This window comes from Anser anser (assembly GCF_964211835.1).
Source record: "Anser anser genome assembly, chromosome: 9".
NCBI classification, from domain to species: domain Eukaryota; kingdom Metazoa; phylum Chordata; class Aves; order Anseriformes; family Anatidae; genus Anser; species Anser anser.
In genome coordinates, this window is record NC_139729.1 from 27,970,270 (window position 1) to 27,993,954 (window position 23,685).

At 41.1% G+C, this 23,685-nt stretch overlaps 1 protein-coding gene across 2 annotated transcripts in view; it reads right to left on the minus strand.

Moving 5' to 3' along the window:
* ARHGEF26 (Rho guanine nucleotide exchange factor 26) overlaps positions 1 to 23,685 on the minus strand; it is a 60,061-nt gene that overhangs the window by 6,065 nt on the left and 30,311 nt on the right. For both annotated transcript variants that reach the window (XM_083849538.1, XM_083849537.1), the window contains 6 exons: positions 16,751 to 16,903; positions 16,127 to 16,256; positions 14,994 to 15,068; positions 13,468 to 13,557; positions 7,683 to 7,837; positions 2,480 to 2,689 (listed from right to left, as the gene is read on the minus strand). In XM_083849538.1, the coding sequence (XP_083705664.1) occupies positions 2,480 to 2,689; positions 7,683 to 7,837; positions 13,468 to 13,557; positions 14,994 to 15,068; positions 16,127 to 16,256; positions 16,751 to 16,903 (813 nt within the window). The remainder of the gene's footprint in view (positions 1 to 2,479; positions 2,690 to 7,682; positions 7,838 to 13,467; positions 13,558 to 14,993; positions 15,069 to 16,126; positions 16,257 to 16,750; positions 16,904 to 23,685) is intronic.

Consider the following 23,685-nt stretch of genomic DNA (forward strand, 5'->3'; position numbering starts at 1 on the left):
ACCACCGGCAAGACAGCTACATACCTAAGCGCACTACAGAATGCAGGTGTACGGACTGCTTGCAGCTACAGGACACTCGTTGCTCTCCAGTTTACTTTAGGCACTTACCCCATGGCCCCAGTGATTATTTGAGAGAAGTTCTCTGCTAGCAGGCAAGAGAGGCAGAAAACCCACATCTCAACTTCCAGCTCTCAGAAGAAAATATTAGAGAAGTATTTGACCTAACACGTACTTACGCTACAGCAACCAGCAGCGATAATTCAGCGCCATTTGTAGTTCAAGTGGAAGCAGAGCCACGGAGCATCCCGAGTTGGAAGGGACCCACAGGGGTCACCAAGTCCAGCTCCTGGTCCACACAGGACCACCCAAAGCCCCAGCCACACGTCTCAGAGCGTTGCTGTATTTGTAGTATTTGGGTAACTAACCTTCATTGTCCACAGTCGTCTTTGGGCTCTCAACAATGATCCAGAGACTTAGAGAGGCTCAAATGAAACCGCTCCAGAAACTGAGCACTTCACAATTTAAACTCGGAGTGTATGCCGGCAACGGAGGTCAGAAACGTTACGCAGAGAAGTTGAGGTATGCCATACAAAAGTCACGTAGCTACAGAGGCATTGTGATGCTTAATAAAGACAGCACCTTAACACCAAGAGTGCCCAAGACCCAGTGCTGTACCAGGCAGGGGGCAGCCAGAGACCCTCTCCACAAGCTCCAAAGACAGCAGGGCCCTGAGGGGCTGTGCCTGGGAGCCTCTGAGCCTCGCACAGGAAAAATGCATCCAGGGCAAGGTGAAAGGTTAATGGCAGCTACGTTGCTTACTCTGTTTTTAAAGTAATTTTAAACTGCATTACCCGCCACTAAAGCCTGAGGTCATCCTACTGTAAGAAGCAAATAGAACAATAATTAACTTTCACTAGATTTGGCTTAATTAGAATGAGCTAATTATCTTGATGCTAAGTGAGGACTGCAAATGAAAGCAGTGACAGCTTATAGTCTGCCCTTTGCTGGAATCAAAATGGTTGCATTTTAAGCTCAGTTTGGAAAACACCACCTTTATTTTTGCACATACAAGCTTCTCCCCACGCTCCCCCCTCCAATCCCCCGTAAATCCCTGTCCTGCAGTCCTGGCATGTTTGCCTCACCAATAACAACCAGAAGGGATTCAGAAATCCAGCATTATTATTATCTTCAGCCTGGATTACCCTTCAGATACTCTGCTGTCTTCAGCAACATTACACTGACTTACAGTCTCCCTCTGATGAAAACCCCCTCCAACTAAAATGCAACAAAAAGTCTTCACTGTTTAGGAATGGTCATGTCAGTTCTCCTTTTTTTTTTTTTTTTTTCAAAAATAAGAAGTCTTAAACCTAAGATTTTTGGTTCCTGTTTATGAGAAACATTTTTATGCAAAGCTATCACAGATAATCTTTCAACACCTTGAAGCAATGCATGACTGTAGCTCACTGTGCCTTGCACCAACACGGACTCCCTCTGCATTACCTCAATGTATTTTTTTAGTTCCTTTTTTTGTTCCTTACTGCCACCAGCTTTGTACTTAGCCATTTGGCTGCAGGTTTGGAAGAGGCAGCAAAATGTTTGCAGAAAGTCAGATGTGGCTTTGTGATGAGAACTCTATTTCAGACCACACCGAACTACATACAAGTGAAGCTTTGTCATTTCTCCTTTCTATTCTACCCTCTAAATGGGCTCTCAATTTACTTATCACTAATGGTATTAAAGTAACTCACTGCAAAGCACAGCCACGCCATTACTCACTGCCTAGGGAACTGGCAGTCTCTGAGGCAGAGGCACAGTTAATTCTTGGTCTGAAGACCTAAAACAACAGCACCTAGTAACAGATACTTCAGTTTACATAATTTTAGCATGTGTACTCAATTTGCTATTATCCCTACAACATGACATCAAAAAAAGAGAATGACAGTAACATGACATGGATTTAAAACCACTGAGCCTGCTCATGACAAGATTATCCATGAGAAAACGAACCAGGTTTGGAGAGGCTCTATTTTATTCCAGTAAATATTTATTCCTCTATCTAGGATCTTATACAAGCTGCACATTCTCCTTCTCCGCCAACCATTACAAAACAGAAAGGCTTGTCACCGTTACCTTGCCTAGCTTTGGAAATGCACACTTAATGGAATAAAAACAGTGCAAATCACAACAGTCAGCAGGTGGAACAACAAACTCTCCAGCGCTGCTGAACAGGACACCAGTGTGGCCCGTGACAAACACAGGGTCATTTCTGATGTAACCCTTCCCTGGTCACTGCTGATCAGATATCATACAGACTGCCTGCTTGTGAACTCTACTGTACTGTTTTGTTTCATCTTGTTTTAAGCTTTGCAAACAAAGAGAAGCTGGGCATTTCATACTGCCATGCTTGGGAGCTGGGAGAGCAACAACAACCTGAGACGATCAGGTGGAAAAATTACAGAAGTTATAACTATTTACTTACGGAGTGTCTGTTCCCAAGAGCATCTCCACCTTCTCTCCTGCGTGGTTACTGAGGACTGCCAATCTGAAGGGGTACACCGTAGCGCTCTGCCGGGAGTACAGCATAGCTGAAGTGTTCTTTACAGGAGAAGAAGTCAGGTCCTCACTGTCACACTGCTGTACCACGAGCTGATCCCTTAAAGAATAATCTGTGACATTGTAGCTCTCTTCACTGTAAAACAAAGAAGGGAAAAAAAACCCACATAAGTATAATGCTTAGTTTTCCATCAGGTGTGTGATTTCCCCTTCCTTGTTTGTTTTTAAGAAGTCAGTTCTGTTTTTAAACAACTTTTATACAGCAATTGCTGCCTAGCCAAGGACAGAACTAGCAAAACCAGCTAGGGATGCTGCTGTAGTCACTGGGGACCTTGAACCTAAAAAGAAAGAAATGTAGTCCATACATTTGCATAGTAAATAATGAATGCATTCCTAACTAATTAATCGACTGAGATAAACCTCTACAAATTCTTCTTATCTCCATTCAACAGAACAGCCTGCTTTGAACTATTAAGGAGTCTTTATCTTTCTAGCCCCTGTGCTCTCCGGGAGGCCCACAGACTTCTGACCAGCAGCAGCACACGGGTACAGCTGGCTGAGGGCTGGAGGCACCGCAGCCGTTTAAAACATTATTTAAAATTACAGCAATCAGCTAACGCAGACATGCCAACGTGCACCTTCAGTTTATGGCTGAACTTTTTGCCAAACTTCTATTTAGACTCACAACACAGAACAACAGGACTATTTTATGTCCCCCCGCAAGGAAGGCCTGCACATTTTGGAGGCACGTTTATGAAGACCAGACATCTGCTCTAGGCCACCTATTCTTTAACAGAAAGCATGTGGTGATTCTCCCTATTTCCTTTATCACATGTAAAAATAAAAATAAAAGGTAGTAAACGTCCTTTATAAATCTTCAGCAATTTTTAATCACTTTTTTAGCATGATTACTTTAGTTACAAAATCATTCCTGGCATCTTGGCTAAAAAAGCATGTTTTTTCAAGCAGCTGTGAACAGGTAACATTCCCAAGCAGTATTTAACCTTTGGGTGATTTCCCGTGTATGAAGTCCAGCTGCATTCCAGTGTCAAGGCAATCTCAGGAGCTGACAAGCCACAGAGCTGTGAAAACAGATGGGGTTCTAGTGGTGTCCTTAGGGGATATTACGGGAAAGAAGAATACTCAATAAATGTATCCTCACACAAAAATACACGTCTCTTTGCAATTCATCTGAGTTCTTCTAAAAGCACTCAGGACATTGCTGGTAGATGTTCCAAATAGCTCAACATGGCAGCGTTACTTTAGTTGCACACAACAGGACTTCATTAATTCTGGAGCTCTCTTGAGCTCCACAGAGCGCAGGGCTTGCTCATAGGCAGCTCTGAGCATTACTACCCAGAATACGCAACCACATCTTCAAAAGGGCATGTTGGAAAAAAGGAGGAACCTGACTTTTTGCAAAGTTCTGAGCTAGCCGCGTGTCCCATTTTTAGCAGAATAATTTTACAGTGTAAGCTTCCAGCCAGAGATGCCAGAGATGTCAGAGAATTGCCTCCTCTGTAGCCCAGTCTCCTCTTCCCCGAGGGCAGTTGTAAAGTGCCCGCTATGGAAGCTCCACCATGCCTGATGGCAGGCAAATGGATATCTAAGCCCAGCAGTTACACTCATCAGCCATGCAGGGGATGCATAAGAAGGATGATACTTTTGTCTGTGGTTGGGATTTAGAAGAGGAAAACTGAAAATTAATTATGAAGGAAATACATACAAACCTAAAAGCAGTACACATAAAGTAAATATCCTGTATTTTAGTAAGGCACTAATGTCATCATACTCTGTGCAATGTGAAATCATTTCTTCACTAGCTCAAGAGAAAACAAGTTTCCCAAACGTGCCACAAATAACAAGAACTGTAGTGTAGTCCATGTGAATCATGAGGCAGATAGAAAGAACTCTTAAGATGTGAATTATACTGCCTGTTACTCCTCGCGTCAGAATATTACCTTCAGCGTCCATTAAAAAGGAAGAAATTTTGGTAGCTAAATTTCACATAACCCACTGAATGGGGCAGGGAACACAGCCAAACCTTGCCATTTCAACCACAAGGTGAAATTGCAGCTGAGGAAGATTATGATTAATAAAGCATCATTAAAGTTAAAGCATAAGAACTCTGGAGCATAGTAAGCATACACCAGCACACCCTTTATCTTTTTGTAGCTAAAATGTAGTAATTCTCCTTATAAAAAGGTTTTGGGAACGCTTGCTCACGCAGTATTCAAAATGCAGTTCTCGCAGCGATGACTCTGACACATGGAAGTCGTTCCTGAAAGCAGCCCGTGAGCAGGGGTGACCGAGCCTTGCCTCACTGGGGCTGCTGACCCTCGTGGGCTGCAGCCTGGGCAGGCAGCGCTGGGCCCCGAGGGGCTGGGAGGCACAGCGTGCTGCTTCGACTTATACGGCAAACTGCTCCCCGGGATGGCCGGGGATTCACTTTTGGAGAAAGGATTAAGCAGCATGACTGCAGCACTAAGTAATTAGTATTTTTAGCACAGTCGAGTGATTTTTTTTTTGTGTGCAATGTTAAGAATCTTTTGAGAAAGCAACTCCTCAAGTAAAAACACAAGCATATAAAACTCAACTGTCAACAAGCGCTGCTGTCCATTGCTGTGGTGTCCACAGTAACGCTGTGGGTAGGAGAACAGATCATCAAAAGCTCGAATGTTATGAATAAGCTTATCCACTCGGGTCAAGTGCAAGCTTTGTGCTCGGAATATTTGGGAGGTTCACACAAATCAATCCTTTTCTATCCTACCTAATTTGTTTGGGGGTGTTCTTCAGGTGAACAGATAAATCTGATCGTTAACATCAAGTTTTCTTTAATTTTGGCTTCTGGGCCCAGTTATGACATTTCAATTCCCACAGCTGGAAGTTGTTATAAATCCAAAGTTTGAATAAAATATGTTGCTATAAAAATCTGTTTTATAATCTGGACAAGGAGCCATCACATAGGAAACCAATAAACACTGTAACAACACAGATAATAGATTCTTCATTGTTTTCCTAACTCAGACATTTACTTAGCTACCAACACAGCAATACGTTGAGAGCCATCCCGTGAGAAAACAAACGCGCAGTTTAAAAACATGAGGCATAACTCTGATCTGCTGCCAGGGATTTAGCAAGGGACTTTCAAAGAAACATTGCACCGTGAACTTTGATAAACGCTGAATCTCTGAAACATGCTCCCAGCACTAAGATAGCTGGGGAGAACTCTCTTCGCCTTTCTGCTCATCTGCATAAAAATTATTTGACTTAAATATATTTTTCCTTCTTTTTTGTTTATCTTTCTATTTGCTTAAATATTCACGTTCTCTTCCCAGATTTAATATTCTACCTCATTGCTCAATTTCTGATTTACATTAAGAAGATTCACAAGACAGTATCTTTTAAAAATAGCTGGTATTTGGTTCAACTGATCAGTGCAAATGCAAAACTATTCTTCAAAACAGTTTTCAGCCTCAGGAAGAAAGTTAATCTATCAAAGTATTATTTAACAGCAATAGCAGAGGATGTAAATTCCATTAAATGATTTTAAGCCTCCCCACAAATCTAGAGATAAAATTTAAGTGGAGACTACTAGAAGCAGTTTCCCATCAAGCTCTCTCAAAAACAGTCCAACATGGTAAAGCACGGAGGGGAAAGAGTATCACTTTGCCTCCCAAAAAATCTACCTTTGTTAAGGCATCAAGGGTAAACTTTTGAATTTGTTTGACAATTCAGAATTCCAATCGAGTTTGCAAAAACTAAATCCCATTTAACAAGCAGTTACTTGCAATTTCTAAATGCAGTCTGATGGAGCAATGTTAGAAACTCAAATACCTTCATAATTCATTTACTTTCTCAGACACGGTGTATTGAAACATACAAATGGTTTCACAAATTTTGACTGTAATTAACACAACTTTAATCCATATTTCATAGAATCATAGAATCATAGAATATCCTGAGTTGGAAGGGACCCTTAAGGATCATCAAGTCCAACTCTTGATACCGCACAGGTCTACCGAAAAGTTCAGACCATGTGACTAAATGCACAGTCCAATCTCTTCTTAAATTCAGACAGGCTCGGTGCAGTGACCACTTCCCCGGGGAGCCTGTTCCAGTGTGCAACCACCCTCTCTGTGAAGAACCCCCTCCTGATGTCGAGCCTAAATTTCCCCTGCCTCAGCTTAACCCCGTTCCCGCGGGTCCTGTCACTGGTGTTAATGGAGAAAAGGTCTCCTGCCTCTCGACACCCCCTTACGAGGAAGTTGTAGACTGCGATGAGGTCTCCCCTCAGCCTCCTCTTCTCCAGGCTGAACAGGCCCAGTGACCTCAGCCGTTCCTCGTACGTCTTCCCCTCCAGGCCTTTCACCATCTTCGTAGCCCTCCTCTGTACACTCTCCAACAGTTTCATGTCCTTTTTATACTGTGGTGCCCAGAACTGCACACAGTACTCGAGGTGAGGCCGCACCAGCGCAGAGTAGAGCGGGACAATCACCTCCCTTGACCTACTAGCGATGCCGTGCTTGATGCACCCCAGGACACGGTTGGCCCCCCTGGCCGCCAGGGCACACTGCTGGCTCATATTCAACTTGCTGTCTACCACGACCCCCAGATCCCTCTCTTCTAGGCTGCTCTCTAGCGTCTCATCACCCAGTCTGTACGTGCAGCCAGGGTTTCCCCGTCCCAGGTGCAGGACCCGGCACTTGCTCTTATTGAACTTCATGCGGTTGGTGATCGCCCAGCTCTCTAACCTATCCAGATCCCTCTGCAAGGCCTTTCTACCCTCATTCGAGTCCACAACTCCTCCAAGTTTGGTGTCATCAGCAAACTTCCTCAAAATACCTTCTATTCCTACATCCAGATTTCCTCCCATTCTATGCTGCAAATGTACCAGGTCTCTTTGAATCTCATTCATTCTTTCAAAAAAGCAGATGGCTAGCAAACATGTAAAAATGCTGTGGATGCAAATAAAGTTCGGCTTTGCAAAGCCAGGAAGTTTTGGCTCTCATTTCCCGTACGGTGAGGCACGCACAAAAGTCATGAAAATTTAAAAGATAACTTAGATGCTCTCTCTGTGATGCGAGGAGTTGAACAAAAAGACTATTTTACATTGGTGAAGCTCTTACCTCTTCTTCTTGGTGATAATGAGGACATCATTAAAGAGGAAGAAGTACACCTGCTGTTTAGAAGTCCTTTTAGAAAAAAGTCCAGTGTCTTCTACGTATGCTGTTAATTCACCTCTTTTCACTAACCATCGTGAAGAAGAAACCAATGGAAATGGCTACAAAGAAAAAAAATAATATTTTAATCTTGTATAAGTAGAATTAAAAAAAAATAATCAGGTAACAGTCTAAAATATTTGGAAAAACTGCTCAAACTCAAAGCTCAGAGATTATGAGTACAAGCACAAAACAGAGATACGAAGGTTTAAGGTATCTTTATCATTCACATAATCCACAAGTAATAGCCTGCAAATACTTGCAAATTGCTCACGTTCATGACCTAATTACTCATCTACGACAAAAATGAACGGACTTGGCTGGTCATATGCTTCAGGATGGACCAAACTACATGAGATCTCCAAAGGAGATTAAAAATACTGTCTCTGGGGATTATTTCAGTTTTCATAGAGTAAGCAATCATTCTTTGAGCGCTTGATTTTTTCTCACAGCTTTTCTGCATGAACAGTTGGAAGGAAAAGCTTCAGCACTTCATCTCAAACACACGGGCTACAGCATACCTTACACTGCCTTTCAGCACATCTCTAAAGTCAGTTAAAATGATGCTGTACCTTCTTCCTGCATGTTTTGTACCAAGCACAGAAAAAAAATGCAAGAGCCTATATTATAGAGAAATACACTGTACAAACCACATTGAAATCTTCTATGAACTTATGAAAATAGACAAGTTATGGAGATAGCACAGAAAATTAGATACTAATACTGTACTGAATATTATTCTTGAGATGTTCAGAGTACGTACTTCCAAGGAAGAGAAAGTCTGCAAAAATACGTGAAGGATAGTAGAAGGCCTACCAATCAAATGTGGTAAAATCTATTTTCTACTCCACATGTTGAAATTCCAGCACAGCTCTGTGAAAGAATGCTTAAAGGAGTATGTGACACGTAAGGACTAGCTGTCCCTTTTAATGCCTGAACAATATAGTTTGTTCGTGACACCATAAATCTACCAGTGGTTTGAGAAATGTCTGAATTTAGAGGACCTCTCTTAAGGTATCCACTCATGACAGGCCACATCAGGGGTAGGATGAGGACCAACATCTCAAGTAGGTGAATCGAGCCAAAGAGGATAATAGCTGTCTAATGGAAAGGCCAGGCTTTATTAATCCAAATTATTCCCAACTGGTGGAGAAGTAGATACCACAGAAGGACCTTTTGTTTCTCTGGGTCATGAACGTGAATGGAGATATGAGCCTGCATGTCCTGTCATACAGAGACCAGATCCTCTCTGAAGCTGTACGTTGACGTGATGCCTGGAAGACACAAAGGTCCCTTGCAGTGCTGGCAGCGCTGCAACATCTCCCAGGGGCCAAGATTCCTCCATCAGCAATCTCACTGACAGTTGTCAGCACTGAGCTGACCAGAGCTAGTACGTGGGAAGATTTCGGTGCCACACAGAGGAAAGGTTCCCCCTATGCGACCAGTTCTGTGCTGCTTAGAATAGTGGCTGCTGATAAAGACACTCCTTTCTAAGTCTCACCCGTCTTCTCTATCTTCTCTAAATCTTCTATTTTGGTCCTAATTTCAAAACTGAAGATGTTGATACTTTTGTGTTTATGCACCTCCAGGTACAGCGTACATGCCGGATGGAGCACCTGAGGCTGTCTGGCACCAGAACAGAAGACTCACGGGGTGACTTCTGCAGGCGAAGCCCAAGCTGCACGCCCTGTGCCTTGCAGCTCCTCCAACAGCAGGTCCACACTGCCCCTGGAGAAGAGGCATCCACTTTGCCCATGTTTATTAACATTTGTACCTAAGACCCACTGCAGTAAATGGGCACTTAACTGTTAACTTATGTACATTTTTCTTCACCCCAAGGGAAATAATCAAATTTTTGTTTCTACTTTACACTTAACAGGCTTTCATCTTATCAAAGACATGCACTTTCTCTGCTGTTGCTCAAATTCATTATGTCTGTAATGATTACACTAATGAGGACAACTGCTTCTTTTCCATTTAAAATATCTTTCACGTGCTTGTATTTCTTCATTCAGCTTGTCAGCTGTCTTCATCATTCTGCTTAGACTGTCTTTTTGTATCTAATCACTTAGCTACCCTTTGGTGAACTAACTCAACTTGTCAATACTCGCCCTGGAGCACGATGCCAAAACCAAACCAGTGCTTTGACTGCGATTGTGCTGTTGGAAGAACAAAACTTTAACCTCCCTAATTTTATGCGTGGCCATCCCCTTGTTTGTGAATTTTGAGGAATGATTCTGTAGTGACTTTGAAATGGCACATGATAAAGCAATCATTCAAAAGATTTTATTTTTATTTATTTATTTATTTATACCACCATGCAGTACCACACTCAACACAAAAAGCAGGACCAAGCTCCTGGAAGCCTATTCCTTGTGCTTTCTGTTAGGAGATAGCACATGAATGACAGATAAACCTTGCTCAAAATGGCAAAATTACAGAAAAAATACCTCTACTGAATCTTGGTCAAATTCTCTTTAGATACTTCTTCCCACTTAACTTCAGATCACACATTCCGTTTTGATTTATACAACCTTTTTGCAGATTTCTAGTTTTGTATTATCCATTAGTTTACTAAATGCATTTTCTACTGTATTCTCCAATCTGGAAATGCAGAACTGTGTTTCAAATCCATATTTCCGAAATAGATTTTTATCCAAGTCTCTGTTATGAGTCAGAGTAGAACAATCTGGTTACAAATCTCTTTAATTTCATTAACTGACACCGTCACTCATCTTGTATCAGTGGCTAACATCAATCCAACATTATTACTTTCTCCAAGGATTGTACCATAGCATTTTTCTTATGGATGGTCATTTTATTAATACACATTATTAAACCACAGGTTACAAAAGGTCAATTCAGCTCAGTATCCGTATGTGGCAATCAGAAGAACTCCCAAATTCCATCACTGAAATCTAGTAATTTCTGAAGTTTATATAAACATTCTGCTTTTTTTTTTTTTTCTTTAAAAAAAGGGCTTATTCTGAATCTACACTCTGCTGGTGTGAAAATCAATTCTTGAAACAAACAGCTCCAGTTATTTAAACTTCCTGAATTGCAGTAATGGTTCCATGTGATGGTACATGAATGTGAAACATTGGGCCATAGCCCTAAGGTTACACCACCACAGTTTTTGTGACTTTACAAATTGAAACATTGGGCTAGATGGTCCTTGAACACAGAAATTACAGAAGAGTTTGGTTCTTGAACTCAAATGCCTGTTTGCAGAAAAAAAAGCTTTTCTAGTGCTGAAGTTGAAAAATTTAAGAATAAAAACCTTTTGAATCTTAATTAAAAGAAATTCTACAGATTAGCTGTGTACAAAAATGACCTACATTTAGTAGCTTCTCTTGTAACTCCCATGCTCTACAGTCACACCTAACAAAACAAAACATCCCAAAATACTGGATTAGGAAAGAACAGAAATAGTTTACCTAATTTATAATGGTTATAAAGCAGAATTATAGCACCATGATGATGGTATCACAGACAAAAACGTCTTCAAAATTTTCTATTTGAGCATGAACTAAAAATCCCTTTAATCTCTACTCCAAATGAGTTCATTTTCCTAACTGACTATATTCCAGAGGCACCTTGTTTTTTCTTTAATATTATTTTTCCTGCAATTACCGTAAGAGTACAACACTTATATCACCATCTTTTTATATAAGCCATTAGAACTTAAAATGTACTGAGACTTGGCCAAAGCAGTTTGGCAAGCCCTCCAGCTGGCAAGCTCTCAAACCACAGATAAGGTCTAAAACCACTAAGTGGTTATATTTAAGATGCACAGAGGAGGGAAGAAAAAAAAAAACTTGCATAAAGAATACAGAAAAGAAAATAAAGTTGCTATTATTCCCATGAAACTAGCGAGAGTTGCTAGTCACAGCACGTCCACTGGAAGAATTATACAGGGCCTCTTGCTTCTGCATCCTCTTCCAACAGGGAAAGTAACAGACTAAAAGTCCTTTAAGGAACTCAATACATTTTACAACTGTCAGGTACTTCTGTAGATTTGAAAATTATGAATGAATGCGGGAAGGTTACCCAAGGTTTTCAGACTATCTAAAACTCCACTTCAGAATATCCCAAACACCTGAGGCTATTATCCACCCTTGTTAGCAAATGTAGTGACATCACTTGTTAAGAAGTGTTTACTTTATTGCTGTTGTTTTAAGTAAATATTATTAGTCTCAGTTTTTAGTCAAAGCATGTAAATAAAAATCCTTTGGACAATTTGGAAACAGGATTTCCTCAGAGCAAGACTGACAAAGATCCTTTAACAACTGTCTCTTCAAAAACATACACCCCTACTTACTTCAAATACGATGATGATAACTCATTCATCGTTCAGATATTCTGTGTTTGAACAGGAGCATTCCAGCAGAAGACTACAACATTCATTTTGAAAACTAAGACAGTATAGGATTCAATTTCATCTGCATATACAAATATGCTTGCTATTCTTGTGGTTGAAAAGTAAGCTAAGAAATTACCTGCACTAGTTTAATACGGGACGCTTCGCTGTTATTACTTCAAAGCCCTGCCTGCACCGTCGCACAGACACAGGCAGCCTTAAGTACAGCCATACTCTGTACTAGCAAAACAAAATTTGCTGACAAACGACAAAACCAAACTGCATTAGTAAAGGTGAAGTTTATCTTAAGTAATTTCACCCACGCCAAAGTCTGCTGTTGCACAGCCTGCTCTTCCGGGCTGGCACCTCACTCTTTGTTTGCATATCCTATGCTGCCAGAAGTGCTGCTGTAGCTGAATTTGGTAACTCCTGCCCGCAGGTGTGACCGAGACGCAGGCACACACACCTATGAGGAAACCCAGCTGGGCTGATTTATTTCACACCTGCCTCCTTGAATTCAGCTGCATGCAGCACACACCATTGTTTTCCTGATTTCTAGCACCTCCCAGTTAAAGGGGAACTTGTGAAAGTGACATGTTTTTACAGCAGAACTATCAGAATCTTGTACAAATATACTGTAATTTAAAGAAACACATCTTGAGATGGCTGGAACCACACCTTGTTTTTGATATCATGCTGCCGTAATCCGGACAGTCACACATTGTTGGGATCCTTCCCTTGGTCTAAAAGCATTTATTTAGGCGTAATTTTTCTCTCAGGTACACAAGAACATCTCATTGTCAAGTAGTAGGTCGGCCTCTCTTTTAATGGTAAAAACCTGACAGCAATTTGTCTAGCGCATCAAAGCCAGCTCACACTCTCACTCCATGGAGTTAATTCATCTTGCAGTTTGACAGAAATAGTGTGCTGAATCTCACTGATGATGTTTTCAGAAAATAAAATGCTAGGGTGCTAAAACTTGGTAAATTTTTAATGTTTTAGTTCAGCTGCAATAGATAAAATAGTCCCTTTCATTCTTGTTTTTTTAAAAAAGTTCTTATACTCTTTCCCTGAAAAGCCTCCACCTGAACCTTAATCAACCTTGGTTAAGATACAACAGTCCTCAGTTACTCTCTGAGTTTCCAAAGCTTCAGCTACCCCAGAACATGAACTTGTCTTCCTTGACTGAAAGTGATGTCAGTGTTACAGCCTATGCTAATCTACTTTATGCTGGAAATGAAGCTATCAAAATTTAACATGTAGTCAAAGCCATAGCATGTGGTCAAAGCTATTCATATGCTAAATGGTTTACGGTCAGAAATAGCATCATACCTTGATTTTAAATTCCAGCTGGGAGTTAATTGTGTACATCATTTCTGTCCTTTCCATCTTCCGAGCACCTTCATTGCACAAACGCACCAACTAGAAACAAGACATGTATTTAACACATTTAATGTACTCAAGACTTGTAACACTAACTCTTGCTCCTTTATAAAATGCACATCTGTGGAAGCATAAAATTTACAAAGGACCTGACATTTTCCTGTTCAGCCGCAGCCATGATGTTTTCAAGACCAGACTGAATGCATCTCTGAGTGACCTGCTCAGGCCCAACAGCTGGTTCTGCTTTGAGAAAGAGGCTGGACTAGATGACATCCTGAAGTCCCTTTCAACCAGGATTATCCAACACTATAATAACTATTTATTCTTCAGCAAAGCCCAGGTGGTACAATGTTACAGCCAGATCTGACTGAAAAGGGTTTTACTCTCTGATCCAAGTTAATGATCAGCCCCACAAAAACCAACATTCTGGACTGACAAATCCGTGTTGCGCACTGCCCTGTCTATCACACACCTGCAACTCATTTAGAGAAGAAAGTCCCAACACAAACATTGCAGCACCGCCTTGTTAAGCTAAGGCAAACAGTATCTTTGAGAAAGTTTCATTGCAGCTGGCCTTTAGAATGCAACCTTAAAGCATCCTACAGTCTTACAGAAGTCTGTGCATTGGAGGAAGAGGAGCGTACAACAACGGGGGCAGAGACGGAAAGGTTGGAAAATGCATTCCCCTTAACCTCACAAACATCATGCAGCATTTCCCAACCATTAATAAGCCTTTTCTCCTTTTATAATCAAATACTTCATAAATCATATACAGCTCCTACAGAAAAAAATAATTGGCAGCAGTAGAGTGTTCCTGAATTTACAGTATTTTCCTAAGTAACAGACAATAATTTAGCCATAAAACCAATCCCTAGTGGTCTTTCTTAAATAAGACAATTTAGAGTTTTTATCTTTCACTGCTCTTCCCTTAAACAAGGAATGTTCAAAGCCCAAGGCACTGTCTAGCCCCGACATGCAGGGAAAGGTTTTGTTTTGTTTAAATAAAGAACATCCAATACAACACATTTAATGACAGTTTATGATGTGCTGCAGTTTCTGAAATTCTGAGGTCTTGGAGGCAAAAAACAGACAGTTCTTAGATCCTTAAATTTTCTTTTCAAACCACAATGTTCTGTTTTAAAGTCTTCTATTTCCAGAACATATATACACATATACATATTATATATGCGTGTGAATATAAATTGATAAACTAGAATTTCACAATTTAAAAAGGGGAATCTGCTCAGTTTCACATAAAATGGAACTGGAATTTATTATGAAAGTGCTATTGTATTTTACAATCTATACATGGAAACGGACTTGTGCTCTTCCTCTGTCATTGATTCTGATGATTACACAGTAAGACAAGAACAACTGAACAACTGAGAGCAGCAGATATAGTTAACTAGCAATAAAAGCAGAAAGCACGGTTTTCTTAGTTTCGCTTTTTTTTCCCCCGTACCATCAGGACATACCTTGCTCACTTCTTTCAGAGCTTGCTTGCAGTTCTCATATTTTGGTGAATCTTTCGGAGTTTTCTGGCAAATAGTCTGAAATAAAATATCAGTTACTTCAGAGGACTGAGAAGCACAGATTGTAACAAATATAGAATTTTACAAACATATTAATGGAAATCAAAAAGGTGAAGAGAAACAAAAACATCCTAAGATATTTTAGAATAAATTAGTCTTTGCTTCAATCATGCTTGCTCCTCTTTGAACACATTTGAAGCCATATCTCTGGCACTGAAACTTTGAGAATCGATTTCACTCCAAACAATACGACCTTATATACACAATATATAACAATATAAGGTTTACACAGCTACCTGGATCAACTAATGACACACACAAAAGTAATACTAGATTATTATTTAATTTTTTAAGTAGAAACATGCTCCAGAGAAGAAGGTGTTCAACGTCCCAGAATGAACTAAGTAACTATCCCGATCATCAACCAAATTTGTCAGTGCACAGTTTCTGTCCATGTAGGAGACCAAAATCATTAGTCCTGTTTCTGGACCCTATCGATGCTAGAATTAATTAAGCTTAGCTTTTAATCTATACTATTGCTGGTGGTCCAGCTCATAAATTTAGTTCTAGTAACCTGCATGGGAAGGGAACTTCTCACAGTGTAACGCACTGAGGGGAAACAGAGTGTATAAACAGTGTTCCACTCAGAAGGGGCTCCTGTGCCCTTGAGAACAGTTTATTCTTCAAGGTTACACTGTGACCTTCTTAAGGTCTTAAAGACCCTACTTCTGAAAGTAAGTATTTATTGCAAAAGGATCCTTATCTAATCTATAAAGTAGGATATATTTTTTTTTAAATCTGTAAAGTTTAATTTTAATCCTAACACTATGTAACATTTCTGTGCTAGGTTCTTCCTTGTCTTCTGAATCAATTATTTTTATCCTTTACAAACCTTTTGATTAGAACTTCTAAATATTTAATTTCTGACCGCACAAGCGAGCATATGCTACTGTTCATAGTCAACAGATAAGCCAGTATCTACAGCCTTGTCTGGAATGAACTGGGAATTGAATACAAGAGTGTTAACATTCGAGAAACATGCATAAAGGAAAAAATAGAAAAATAACTGTTCTCACATCCATCAGTAAGGGAAGACGAGTTACTCTCTGCATGGGAAGAATGAGGAAAGAGATCATTGGTAAATTCCTGCAATCTTCATGGGACTCAATCCGTGATAACACCTCTTTAAATGCTGGATTTGTAGCTCTGGTAGGAAAAAGAAGGAGGGAATTAAACAGAATGTTTTACCAAAGAATTGTGAAAGTTGCTAGATTTTAAATAAAACATTTTAATAGCAAGGAAAGTACAGCTTGAAAGATTCATATCACTTAAGCTTTCAGCTTTATTTACTTAGATATGCAAGACCAGCACCGATGTTTAGGTATCTCCTCCCACAGATGAACATGAGTGCAAACAGATTCGTATGTAACATGCAAGTAAACCATGGCTTTGACAAATTTATAAAACTGTACTTATCAGAGAAAAGGGAATGTAACACAGGGCAACAAATAGGATTGGACTATGCAGCCAGGCATATTTTCACTCTCAATTACTTCAAAGGAACTTGTGCATTAAGTAAAGCTAAGCATGTAAGTACACGCTTCGCTGTAAGCCATAGGTTTTGCACCAAATACCATAGCCTTTGACTCCTACTACGAAGGGGGGTGATTTTGCAGTCATATTTTAAAATTAGCTCTTACAGCAATTTCTGAAGCGTTCGTTGCTGATAGACTTCATTAGTGCAGTATTTTACATATGGATCAAACGTTGAAGCACTATGCTTTTCCACTATATCACTAATATCATCAATAAAGATGTTGTTCTGATGTCTTGCTTCAAGTTCTTTGAAGAACCTGTGAAAAAAGCGAAAAAATTACTCATTTTATCCAAAAATAGTAGACTTTTCTTGCAACATTTTATACTTCACCTGATACAACCCATGGCTTTTATTACCTAATGACAATTTGAATGGTTTGTTTGAGGGTGAGATCATTCCTCCTTTTGGCAAAAGAGTGTGGGAAGTCTTTATATTATACATGTCAAAGGGTGGTGGTGTCACCTGGCAGAGCTCAGCAAAAGCAATGCTGGCAAATTACTTCCCATACTCTAGCTGCCAAAACCGAAAAAAGCCTTACTGGTCTGGTTAGACTGGAATTTCCAGAAACAGGGTTGAAAAGAAATGGAACAACTCCAAGCACAACATTAACACAGCACTTCCTCCTGTAATAAGGGAAGTGCAATACCAGAAATGTTCAAGCAAACAAAGTTAAGCGTGAACTGTTAAACTAGATACAAAAAACACACAGCAGGCTGAGCTAAACAAGGTAGTCATGCACCATAAACTTTGATCTACCAATAAAACCAGACACAGACTGGGAACAGTGAAAAGGGAAACAGAAACTAAAATCCTCTTCCCCATTGTTTGTCTTCTGCTCCATACCGAGTCCCTTTGGCCTCTGAAAGCTTTTCACTCATTCCTGCCCTTCTAATTTTACCAGGAAACAAACGCCTTTATTTCAACGCTGCTTATTAGAAACACTTTCACCCTCTGGGGTATAAGAGCTCAGAGTGGCATTAGAGCTGTTGCAGGTCATTAGAATTACTTGCACTAATAGTCTGACATCAGTGCAATCGCTAAAAAAAAAAATAAAAGTTGCTGAAAAAATCTCTCTGATATCAGTCTTGTGAAACCTTTACAACAAGATGATTCACTAGAAGTATCCCAAACTCACTAGGGTAAACCAGGTAACAAAAAACTGCCACATAACACAGCGAAATAAAGGAAATACTTGGAACACACGATCTCTCATTAAGCTAAAATATTTTGAAACATTTTTGTTTTAACCCTTTATCACATTTTCTCTCTACTAACACTGGTTCTTCAAAATCTGTCTTGCAGCATTTCGGCTTTTCAGCACACCAATGTTCCGCATAGCTTGTTTTACAGACACGCATAAGGAGAAGACAAGACGTGCAGAAGCTTATCACACGGATGTTTAACAACACAGGTTCACTAAAATTTTCTCCATTGGACTTAGAAAAAGTTGACTGAACTGAACAATTGCCAGACTCTCAAATGGTCAGTCACACAGTCAAACGAATATTTTTGTTTGTGGATGTTTTGGTTTATTTTTCCTGACACACTCACTGCAGATTTACTGACTGATGCTTATCAGTATTGTCATTTAATGACAACCAGGACATTGCCTGCAAAGAGATATGATGCTGTCTGCTCCGGTTTATAGCTTTCTCCTCCCTTTTCCGCTTAAAGATGTACAGCAGTGTTTTTAATAGCACTGCCACTTTTGGAAGGCATAGTCCTGTAGAATCCTATCCTCCATCCACTCCATTTCAAAGCATGAGCTGTTTCAAGTTGTCACTGACTTGCAATACGCTATGTATGTGCTTCTGTAGTGCCTAAGAGAGCAGTCCTAACCAGCAAAGCATACCAGCTGCAATGAAATCCCCTGCAATCCATGGACAAGGATTGCAAGCTAACAGTCGGCTTCAAATTTCCACACAGCCTACAATTTCCCGTGAACCACAATAGTCAGCTCTCAACAGCTGACCACCACGAGCTGCAGACGACTGGAATTCATTTCCACTCTGCTCAGACATGTTTATAGCTGGAAGAATTTCTTTGCACACTGCCAGCTTTACTTTGCTCAGAAAATACAGCATTTCTCCCTCCTGTGCGTATGGCACACTGACAAAGTGTTTGACCATGCTGGATCAAGAACCTACACTTTTAAAATTTATCTGGCTCTTCATCACTGACATCAGTCACAGTCATTTTAGGTAACAGTACAAATCTTGCACACCAGGAGATACTAAAAAGAAAGAAAAGAAAAACAGGCCAGAGAGAAGCAGCGTAGCCAAGTCCCATCCCCCCCAGAACACATTATAAGAACTATTAACTCTGGAAATCATGCATAGAAGTTTGATTCAAAGGTTATCTTTTTGGGCATCCAAACATGGGAAAACAGACGCATCATAAAACCTTTTACTTAAAACTTTAGGACTGATTCTGTCATAAAGATTTGTACCGAACAATTTAGTGTCAATTTAACCAACTACAAATTTGTTGTGCTCTGTGATTTTTACTTTTATTTTTTGCTTAAGACCAGAAAAATCTATTTCAAGCACTTGTTTCTGTTAAATACAGAACTTTTCTGGTTAAAGTTAGATCCAATTAAGTGAAAGTCAAACAGAATCAGAGACAAAATGATTTCCTCGGTCCTGCCCGTGTTGTTTAGAAGAAATGTCCAATTTGAATACCCTCAAACTCTTCCTCTCCTGAAGACTATGTGCCAAATTTAGAAACACAGATGTAATTAATTTCCTGTTTGTTTCTTTTTCTAGTTCAAGATCTAGAAACACCAAAGCACACACCAGTACCGGAGTTTGTCCTGTCCCTACAACAGGAGCTTCCCCCTCAGTATTCTGGAGGCTTGTGGTAAGATTCTCCCCATGTCTTCCAGCGGATGATAACAAGCTGGTGATCATCATGTGGAGCAACATCCTAATACTTGCTCAGGCAGTTTTCTTAGCCTAGCTTTTCCTACTCATAGGCAGAGATTAAAGCAGTGCCAGGTATCCACAACTTCCTTAAGAACCCTAGTTAATTCAGCTGTGAGCACAGAGGTGTAAGCACAGCGGTGTAAGCACAAGCCTGCCTATTATTCCACACAATTCATCTTTGTAATTCACCCTGTCCGTGTCCCTGCGCAGGGCCTCCCTACCCTCTGGCAGATCAACACTTCCCCCAGCTTGGTGTCGTCTGCCAACTTACTGAGGGTGCACTCAATTCCCTCACCCAAGTCACCAATAAAGGTATCAAAGAGGATGGGCCCCAACACCGACCCCTGGGGAACACCACTGGTGACCGGTGCCCAGCTGGATTTCACTCCATTCACCACTGCTCTCTGGGCCTGGCCACCCAGCCAGTTTTTAACCCAGCAAAGCCTGTACCTGTCCAAGCCATGGGCTCCATGGGCTGCCAGCTTCTCCTGGGGAATACTGGGGGAAACCATGTTAAAGGCCTTGCTGAAGCCTAGGGAGACTACATTTTTACCCTGACGCATCACTGTCCAGTACCACAAAAAAAGCCACTGGAGTGAAATCAAAGTGCAATTCCTCTTCCCCCACTTAGAGAGGAGCAATGACCAGTTTCAAAAACAATGATCAATTTCAAAGAATTTCAGGTAACGGTAATAAAAATTTCCAATTTTTGCCTCCGCAAATGTGGATCTTCTCATCAGGGACAGATACTTAACATCTACACCACAGATTAATTATTTTGAGAGAAGAATTTTGAATAGCAAAAAATGGAAAAATTGCAGCCTTATTTCCATAGCGTTTTCATGCTGAATCAGAGCTTTTAGAAACAAAATGGCTGAAAAAGAGAGTAATTAAGGTGAGGGACTGCATCTGCAGGTGTTTGAAATGAATCAGTTTGTGGGATTGCCACAACCTAAATAATGGAAAACATTATGTACATACACATATATTTATAAACCCCAAACACTGCAAAGCTAATAGCCCACAAAAATGCCTTTTATCAGGCAATATCCACCAAGCACCTAAAAAGCCAAACAACAACGAAAAGATCCTGCCAGCCTATTTTTCATTCTGCAGCAAGCAAACAACTTGCAGCAGGCCTACCCATGAGTAACTGTACTAATGGTAATCCACTTGCCTTTTTGACTATTTACAGTATTCTGGCAGAAATCCAGAGCAATAAAAACGCCGTGGCAACCCTGTCAATATATTCTGTTATAGGGAGATTCCTGAGATAGCCGTGAAGTGCTCATAGCATCTAGTTCAATGGTATGCATTTAAAAAAAAACAATTCTTGATTCAACCAATTATTACCCACTGACAAATGAGCCCACAAAGAACACGCTGTGGCACTAGAAACGTAAATCTTTTTGATAAATTATGAAGACATCACAACAGGAGTCTTCATTTTAAAAACCTTTCCCATGCTGGACAAAGTCGGGCTCCCTGTCCTCAGAAGCAGCAGCGTGTATCTGCATGGCCCTGGGCCTGAAGAGTCAGCCACTCATTTACCACAGAACAAAATGATTTCTTTGATGTCACAAACAAAGAATTTGTAAGTCTTTTTGTGAAACTTTCTAACCATAGGAATGAAGCTGTTCCCATGTAACACTTGCTAAAATGGCAATGCTAACACACTCAGCAAGTGAAGGCCTTGGAGAGCAGAGAAGAGGGACCAGGCGGGCGATCCACAGGCTCTGAGCACCTGGGTTGTCACCTGCGATCCCCAGCTGGACAACATCCAGCCACCAGTACTCACAACTACTGCCTTTGTTGCCATATGCAAGCAAGCTAACCAATCCTTACATTCAGGAAGAAACATTTGTTAATGTAAAAACATGAACCGTACAGAAACATAAATTAACTGCTGCTTAGTCTGGAGGGAAGTGCCTCAGCCAGGGAACTCCACCACAGCCTGGAGGTGACGGTGATTTAGTGAGTGCCCAGGAGACTCTGCAGAGGAAGGTCTGGGATCTGTCACTGTCATCTCCCCATGGGCCCGGCCACCCTCCTGCCTGGAGCATGGCGTTGGCCTGCACCGGAGGGAGACCACAAACACTCCCAGGTTTACGTTCCTCACAAGGGCACCCGTGCCGAGCTGGTGACGGGCTAACTCAGAGCTGACAGAGAGCGGGTCTGAGGTGCGTGGTGCCAGGCAGTGCCCCAGTGGCTCTCAGCACCACAGGGGCACTGCTCGGGAGCGGCGGTGCCGGCCACAGGAGAGGCTGAGGGCAGGACAGCAGCAGGCGCAGCCAGCGAGGCCCGGCTCACGAGGCTGCCCTGCTGGCTCGCCGTGGACTTGTCTTCACACCCTCAGAGCGCCAGACACTTCCCTAGACAGCAGCAGGTGAAATTACCCACAGCTGTAAACTATCACGTGTGCTTAACAAGAGGAAGAAAGTTGCAGGTTTTGATATTCCTGCACATAAAGCTGCTCTTCCTATAAAAAGTAGGAATAAATGTCTGCATCCATCACTGTCACTTTGAGACGGCCCCAGCGGAAGCTGCGGTTGACAGGCAGTACCATGCTGTGGCAGCCGAGGCTTCTCAGGTACAGCCACCACAAAAACCAACCTCAGGCGTCCAGATCTGTGGGGAGCAACGCCACAGAACTCGTCCGTCTGCAGCGAAGGCTTTCATCTCGCCAATTTAGTCCCGTAAAAGACTGCAGAGCTTTAAAGCCCCATCTAAACAAAGCACACTGACCCGACGAGGCATGAGAAGAGCCAAGGGAACATGCATACATCCTCCTGCTTTGACAGGCTTGCTAAACACGGCTATTTCTAGGCTTACTAACAACTTGGTGCCTTTTCAAAGCTACGCATTCTTCTTACACAAAAAGGGCGAGGGCAGTTCTCTGAAACCAGGCTGGCCGCTGGAGTAGTTACTTCTTTCCCAGCCCCAACTAACAGACTGCTTCTTCGTTCCCTATCAGTCTTTCTATAGGGAAAGCAGAGGTCAAGCTCAAATACCTGTTGAACATAATAAACCTCACTACCAAAATTATGCAGATAAATAGTTTTCTTCTTCTGTGCTTTCTGCAGCAACAGCAAATCTGAAAATCGGAGCAAGATTCATAAGCTGCTACCAGCACAAGCCCTGCAGGACCCAGCAACACAGGCGGAGAGGATCTGTGCAGGTAGCGAGGCTCACGAGTGGGGCAGTGATGCTCTGCAGGAAAGGCTGCATAACCACTGACTGGGTAAATAGGGTTTGGTTACAGCTGGAAGGCTTTAAAATTTTAAGTACTGCTGCTCTACACAACAACTGTCTTTAAACACAAATATTCACATAAATAACTCTCTCTGCAGAGCTTAGGCCACAAAAGAAGAGCCAGAGGTTGCAAGAATTCAACCAGGAATGCTGCTGCTGGCACTACCTTTTTTTTTTTTTTTTTTTAAAACAGAGAATATGTTCACATAATACAGTGATGGATTTCAGTACAAACAAATATGGTAGATGAGAGCTTCCTGCCATAGACCTGGTGATGCCAGATGCCACAGATCTTTCCTAACTTTTTTGTTCTTACCATGCTCTTTCAGATACATCACCACAAATGCCATCTCAAAATAAGGTATTTTTTATTAGATGCCAAAACTTTCAGTTGCTGGAGAACACAAACTCTCCTAAGTCACTGGTGGAGGGGAGATTTGGACTGTGTGTGTTGTGGGCTGTTTTTTTTTTTTTCCTTTTATGAAAAGAAACTATAGAGTTTATGTTAAAAAGTCATTAACTGAGCATGAGGTAGAGATGCATCATTTCTTAGGCTGAGAATCTCAGCGGGAGAAATAAGAAAAAAGTATCTCCAGAAGTACTTAATGATAGAAGAAAAACTGGACACAAAGTCCTAGACAACAGACTGTCAGAAGAGTTCTGACAAGTAATTTAATTACAAGAGGAAAAGATCCAAGGGGACCTTACAGTGAACCTCTCCCTATAAAACTCTGGGACACTGAGTTACATACCATCTGTGCTGCATTTTCACAGGGAATATAAATTGACAGTATGGTTCTTCAATAACAAATTTTTCAGAAAAGGACACAAGGACAATTAATTTGTCAAAAATAACTTTTGC